Source organism: Haliotis rubra, unplaced genomic scaffold (genome assembly GCF_003918875.1).
Source record: "Haliotis rubra isolate DU_JTF1 unplaced genomic scaffold, ASM391887v1 Scf2287, whole genome shotgun sequence".
Taxonomy (NCBI): domain Eukaryota; kingdom Metazoa; phylum Mollusca; class Gastropoda; order Lepetellida; family Haliotidae; genus Haliotis; species Haliotis rubra.
The window spans coordinates 15,178-22,548 of record NW_025766322.1 but is presented as its reverse complement, the minus strand read 5'-3'; the positions used below and the strand labels follow the sequence as shown (position 1 = coordinate 22,548).

At 40.1% G+C, this 7,371-nt stretch overlaps 1 protein-coding gene across 1 annotated transcript; it reads right to left on the bottom strand.

The window, feature by feature from the left end:
• Nucleotides 1-492: 492 nt before the first annotated feature.
• Nucleotides 493-6,855, bottom strand: LOC124277851 (leucine-rich repeat-containing G-protein coupled receptor 5A-like). Its single transcript, XM_046713568.1, has 3 exons — nt 6,725-6,855; nt 1,320-2,106; nt 493-1,094 (listed from the first exon to the last, which is right to left on the bottom strand). The coding sequence occupies exons 1-3, from the start codon at nt 6,853-6,855 to the stop codon at nt 600-602; spliced, it is 1,413 nt and encodes a 470-aa protein (XP_046569524.1). The 3' UTR covers nt 493-599.
• Nucleotides 6,856-7,371: the final 516 nt, after the last annotated feature.

Here is a 7,371-nt window from a genome sequence, read left to right as displayed (position 1 = left end):
TAAAAGTTAAATTCAATTTATATATCTTTTTTATTCACATAGGAATATTCCTTGATAAAGCGCCAGAAGGGTTAACGTTTATCTTTAACTGAACTTCCCTCACTTAATTTTCAATCGAAAGTCAAACATATTGTAAAATCAAGAGATATAGTTTCTTTTTCCCGAAGATAATCATAAAATTTATGTCATTATACATGTATTTAGGAAATGCGTTGACGAACCTTTGTCATTTCCGAATTCCCTATACACCAGTTCTAGAAGAAGTGATTCTTGACACATTGTTCGGGGAACGAAGAAAAGAAACTCTTCTGTCAATAATGTCAAATATGTGAACGGTCATATATTTAGTGATCAAATATAAGACAGAGAGGCTTAATATGCCACAAATGAACATTTGTTTGAGCTGTGAGACAACGGAATACCGTTTAGGAAAGTTTATGTCTAAGGGACGAGGAAATAAGCGAGAGTAGGTCATGGAAAAGAGAGAAAAGCCATTGGAATACGATAGTATGTCATGGAAACAAGATATTAAGTGTTGCAAAGGCATTGATTAACGTTTATAACCTCTTCTTCTCATGTGATCAGTAAAGCGTGTTATGTTATTTTTCCGCCAACAATGCCAAAAAAAGTAACGACATTATCAAAACTACCCAGTTAATAGAAAACCTACTCACACCATTAGTTTCTTTAATTTCGGTCACTACTTGGTCTACTGTTTCTGTCTTCTTCTCCTCCACAGTACAGTTGTTCTGGAGGAATTTTTTAAACTCATAGTCCTTTAAGTCCTTGGACTCCGAGTTCAGCAGACACTGTCCTTCCAGTGTCCACGGTTCAGACACCCACATGGCATCAAACACAGAACAATCGCAGTTCAGATCTAGTCCTTCTAGCCAAATCTGTTGGAATGTTTTCTCTTTATATTGTAAAACAAAACGTACATCAGTCATGTTGGTTCGTTTCAAAGCCAACGAAATACCTCGACCCTTTCCATCAAAAACATTGTCTTCGATCCTATAGAGGCAGTTATCAGAAAAATCGTAGGAATTTGCTCCGATTCCCTTCAGTGAATCAGTTTTCAAAACACATATTCGGTTTTTTGTTTAGTGAAACGTGATGAAGCTTGGTCAAATTGGACAAGAAATCTCTAGGTACTTCTGTCAAACCCCTGTCGTTAATAGATATTGAAACCAAGCAGTTTTTCTGTGGTTCAAGTATGGACGCTTCTAGGGCACTAGCGTCTTGCTGATGTCCAGGGTTTGGAGACAGTAAGATCCTTTTAGCGACGTAGATGACATGTCTACAAGTGGGTTGTAGCCTACGTTTAAGATCTTCAGAGCTGCGAGACTCCACATCCCCGCTGTGGGCACATCATCCAGTTCGCATGTCCTCAGTGCAAGAGACTCGAGACTCTTCTCAAGCCCAGCGAGAGATCCTTCTTCAATTTTCAGGCCACCATTATCACTGAGGTCAAGGTCACGTAAGCTTGACATTCCTTTAAAGCTATTGATGGATATTGATTTAATGTTGTTCAATCTCAGGGTCAGTTTCTTGAGATTATACAGATCCTTGACGGCAGAAGGGACCTCTTTCAACCAGTTAAACGTCAGATCTAACTCCTCCAGACTCTCAATACCAACAAACGCTTTATCCCCAACACCTGCAATGTGGCAATTGTACATGGAAACGTCCTTCAGGGCGGTCAGACCAAGACCTTTGAAGATGTTTGGCGCAATCACACCGTCATTTTTCTGGCTGTTGTAGTTCAGTATCAACTTCTGCAGCTTTGAGAGCCCTCTGAGGAAGGTGAAGGGAGAAGTGAATTGCAGGCGGATGCTCTGTAACCCCAAGAACTGTAGCGACCCCGCAAGGTTTATCAGGGCACTATCTTGCAGCTTCACGTTGTCATTAGCTTCGAGAAACAGCATGGCGACATTCAGATTGCTGGGGAAGTCGCTCCGTGATATGGACATGAGCATATTTCTTGACAAATCCAAACGTTTTGGGAGAGCATTTTCACTTAAAGATGAAAGATCTGGAACCTTCATGAAAGCTCTGCCCTTACAATTTACGAAGTAGGTATTACCTAGTTTGGGCACTCGACGAGTCCTACACACACATCTCTTAGGGCAGCTTATATCAGATGTATACACACAGGAAAATAAGGAGAAAAATAGAGTTGCATAAATTAAAATATGTTCCATCTTGCTCCGAGGACCCACGAGGATTCTTAGCATATTCCCGTTTGGTATTTTGGTCATTTCTGTTTTTCTTCAGGTTAAGAGAAGAGTGGTCGTCTCACATGGCCATGGTTTCAAGAAAAATCTGAAAAGACATTTGACATGGGTATTAGAAAAAAATATAACATGCGGCGTAAAACACAACTCACCCACTCACCACCCACATGAATAAAAGACACGTTCACGAGATACAACCAGATGGTCCAAGAACTGCTTCAAAACATACAAGGGGCGGTGGGGTAGCCTGGTGGTCAAAGCGTTCGCTCGTCACGCCGAAGACCCGGGTTCGATTCCACACATGGGTACAATGTGCGAAGCCCATTTCTGGTGTCCCCCGCAGTGATACTGCTGGAATTTTGCTAAAAGTGGCGTAAAACCTTACTCGTTCACTCACTCATAACACACAGTTTAGTAGTACCCCCTGACAAGATGGGAGAAACCAAATCATTTCTTCGTGCCGTATTCTGTTTTCAGGACGAGTATATTTAACGAACTTTCCTTCTATTTTTCAAAATTGGGCAAACATATCTATTCAAGTACATTATAATTATCAACCCTATGTTGTTGATAGGGCATGACCAGGTTCATTCGTCGTCGGCCAGGAAAATAAGTGTGAAAGTACTTGATATTGTTAAGCGAAATCGAAACAGATCTGAAATATCAACGAGTATGGTTATAACAGTTTCACTCAAGAAAACTTGAATAGATCTCATCACAAAGTACAGCGCAAACTCATCTCTGATTGATACATAACACAGGCGTATTTTTGTTTTCTCTCGTTACATAACATCTTCACCACACTGAGTGATCTGACGAATGTTGTCAACAGTGGGTCAGTCACGAGAAACAAGAACATTTCCAGGTCGCAATCGCACCTGGCTTTCAAAATAGAAGTAACACTAAGTTATATTAAAACGTAGTTTAACCTCACGTGAAACAACTTAACTTTACTGAAATATCAAATTTATTTAATGTTTGATAAACCGTCCTACCGTCCTGCTCCAGCAGATATGTGAAAGGAAATAACAATTAATTCCTGGTCCGTATTCCGGCTGATTCATGTTGCAGTACACTTTACTCAATGTCATTTCCTCTGTTTATGGGTCATTTTAACAAGTTGATATTAATGTCTCCGGGCTTTCCCCCCGCAAAAACAACAACAATAACAATGAGAGTTTTCAAAGCTGTTTCAACAATGAAACAACGTATTTGGGATCATATGCTTAGTTTTACTCCATCGAATAAAACTTGTTCTTTTCAACACTTGTAATTCTAAAGAGTTTCACAACAATAACCGGTGAAGATCTGGGTTAAAAGTGATCTTCAGCAACCCGTGCTTATTATAAAAGGCGACTAACCAGATCGGGTGGTCAGGTTAGCAGACTTGGTTGACACATCGTATTCCCATGGTTTACTCCCTACATTTGAACTACACCCCAAATTAACTACAGGGATTATTAGGGATTAATTATCTGAGCAGAGACACCCCATGGCATGTAATGAGCACAGCCCATCAGCTCTCCCAGAAGAACTACATGCTTAAAAAACTCCCATTTGTTACACACCCCAATACACATAAGGTCACAGACCGCTGCACACACCTATTACCTATTAGTGAAAATGGGATAGTCCATACTCGTTACAGACATAGAAAGATAACGCAACACAATTGATTAGCACTGCATATAATTTTATTGCATTTTATATGCATTTGTTTGCAAATCCATGTATATGAAGTTCATCATTCTTCGATGTCTTTTATCATTTATTTCCAAACCACTGACCGCCTCCGTGGTGTAGTGGTTAGAGCGTCCGCCCGGAGAGCGGAAGGTCGCGGGCTCGATCCCCGACCGCGTCATACCAAAAGACGTTAAAATATGGAACTTGTTGCCTGGCGCTCGGCATTAATGGGTACAACAAGGACTGGTCGGCTCGGAGTCAGTATAATGTGTCTGAGTGGGGTATTCATGCTTCACTGCGGCATGGTATCTCAGTGGGCTAGGCACTATAAAACCAGCCTAAGTCTGGGCTAGTACAAGCAGCCGCACATACACATACATATACACACACATGCACGTCGTCATATGAGCGAAATATTCTCAAGCACGACGTAAAACCCAATTTCATCTCACCTCACTAAACCACTGATTGGAAAATAGAAATTTTGAAAGAGGGGTGTAACTACACAAAAAAGCATTAAGGGTATTAAGGGAAATTTGAATTGGAGGACGAATCAAGAAGGTAAAAAATATGAAATAGGTAAAGAGTAATAGAGGAATTTGGAATTTGTAATTTAATATAGAAATAGTGTAATAAATGGTTATTGTTATTGTGTTCTTTGTTTTGTGAACCAACCCATGTTTAAAAACATATTTATCAGGTGAATAATGATAAACATATAAAATGTGCAAGGGTCAACCCCAGCCATTTATAGTAGATGATGTACTTTCTCAATATAATTAAGTTAACTCTACTAAATAGTTAATCCTGCCTTGAGAAGATGAAATCATCTCAAGAGAGAAACAACTGAATGTACATATTAAATGCTAACTATGAAAAACATCTTTAATCAAACAAACATTTCTTGAGTAAAAACATCAAAACTGCTTGCTCTTAATCCCTTTGATCCATTTGACAGTTTGGGCTAGTCCATTATTGTTGTAGGCATAGCAGTAATTAACCCCCAACCTGACTGTGTAACAACTGGCAATATCAGAGTGTGTACTGGCATGTGTAACAAATGGGAGACAACCGGGTGAATGGGCTGAGGAAAGGGATCAATTAATTTGGTGAGATCAATTACCAATGAGTCAGTGGTGTGAACTTGAATTGTCACTGTAGACCATTACCGATGCAAAATGGAAACTCCACCACCAATCACCAACTATTATTGTGATAGTAGTACAGGTATATAGATTGTACTGAAGATAATAAATCCAATGATATACATATACATGTAAATACAGAATTATTTTTGCCCCATTTACTTACCAAGAAAATAGCTATTAAGCATTAATTTCATGATATAAGCCAGTTACAATGTATAGTACTGTTTGAAAAGTATTCAAGCAAGGAGACATTGAATAATCCGACACTCTGTATAATCCGAAATATTTTCCCGGTCCCAGTGAGTGTCGGATTATACCGGCTCTCAGAAAAGATATTACAATACGTATCGTTTGAAAAGCGTATTTCGGTATACCGGTTATACCGTGCAGTTCTCCAAGGAGAGGTCACATTCGCTATTGACTTCTCCTGTTCCAACAGTTTTATCACTGTGAAGTTTATCACTTTTCGTCGTCCTTATTGTTAACTGAATGACAGAAACATAACACGTATATATTTTTATGATAATGGACACAATGCGTTCAGTTGACCAAGTGTTCAATTTTAAGTGTTTTCTTTCAGTTGAGTATATGTTGTCGGCCTTTTGGTAGGTGATATATTTACAGTCAAACGACGATGCGACTACTTAAACACTTCGAGGTTCGACACAACCGAACAATAGAGCCCGTAAGTAGGTCACGGCAATTCGCGAGACCTTAGTACTTCCGGTGAGAAACAACGTTTCATACTTTTTCAGTCTCATGGTTGTCAGCTGACAGTAAGGAACTGATAATTCTTGCAGGAATAACAAAAATTTCCGCAAATTAGCTAATTATTACGACTGTCAACAGCTGTGACAGCCATGCATGATTGTACACTTGGTCCGGTCTAGTGAAATCATATTTGGTGTTCTTGAACATACGCTTGTCACCTGAAATCTGGTACCGGAAGTAAGCTGAGCCCCGCCTCCTATATTGCAAGTTGGCGCGCACAAAGGGAGCCGGGAACCAGCACAGTACCGGAAGTAGGGCCTCGCGAGACTTACAGCTCCTATGATGACGAAATAAGGAATACGTGGGAGCTAATTGTTTACTTTGAGACACATCGAGATTCCACACAAAATTGTTTGACAGTATTTAACTACCACTCATCTTGGTAGAATACAGTTACACCCAGATATATTCCACAAACCACGATTTACACATTTGTAAAGCTCAGGTGTCGCTAGTATATTTCTTAAAACAGATTGTTTTGATTTTGAATAATGTCCATTTCATCACAAAAACTCAGAATACAACAGTGCGGACAACCAACAAACAAATGACAGTCAGCAAGTATGCGTGTCCACGAACACAATGAGCTTCAGATGTGGGACATTCAGACAAATATCCTGGAAGTTTGGCATCTCTAAGATCCATCTGGGTGACCGTGGCATTGCAGGCCCCGGTCAACGACACTCCCTGATGGATCAGGCGGGCGATTGTACAATCACATTCTAGGGGCACTCCTCTTACGTTTATGGAACCAAATGTCCCAGCATCGTATTCAAGGGTGAAGCGTAAATCTGTCAGGAGAGTTTCAGAGAGTTCGAGGTACAACGGGTAGGTCAGATTCTGAAAAGCACCTTTTTTCAATTCTGGCTAGAGGGTTTTTTGGCCAACACCAAGAGGCTGGCTTTGATGCCTGCGAGAGAGTCTTTGCGGAGGACTTTGATCTCATTTTCATCCAGAAACAAATAGTGAAGTTTCTTTAAGGATCTCAGCGATTCCGCGGGAATATCATCTAAACCCATGTCTCTCAGAAACAAGTCTTTAATACAGTTTTCTTGGCCTTTGAAAATGTTGCGAGTTAGTTTGATATGTGTTTGGCTGATATACAGACCCTTTAAACAGAAAGATCCAGACAAAGAACCATCAGGAATTGTTGCCAACGGATTCAATTTTACGTTCAACTTCTTAAGAGCAGTTAAATGTTTTAGAGCATCGGTGGGGAATTTTGACAGTTTACAGTCACGCATGTCTAGAACTTGCAATGATTTCTCAAGACCAACCAATGCGTCGGCGTCAATCGTAGTAACTTTTGAGTACAACATGTTCAACGTCATCAACTTTCTGTTGTTCACGAAACTCTTCCTTTTTAAAGTTGTGAAGCGTGAATTACTTAAGTCCAGATCTGTCAGGGCAGTGAGGCGGGCAATACCGTCGGGTACACCAGGCAGTAGGTTCCCCGCTAGGTCCAACTCTTCCAGTGTTTCAATACCTAAGAACACATCTGTCCCAAGAGACTGAATGTTACTGTTGTACATTTT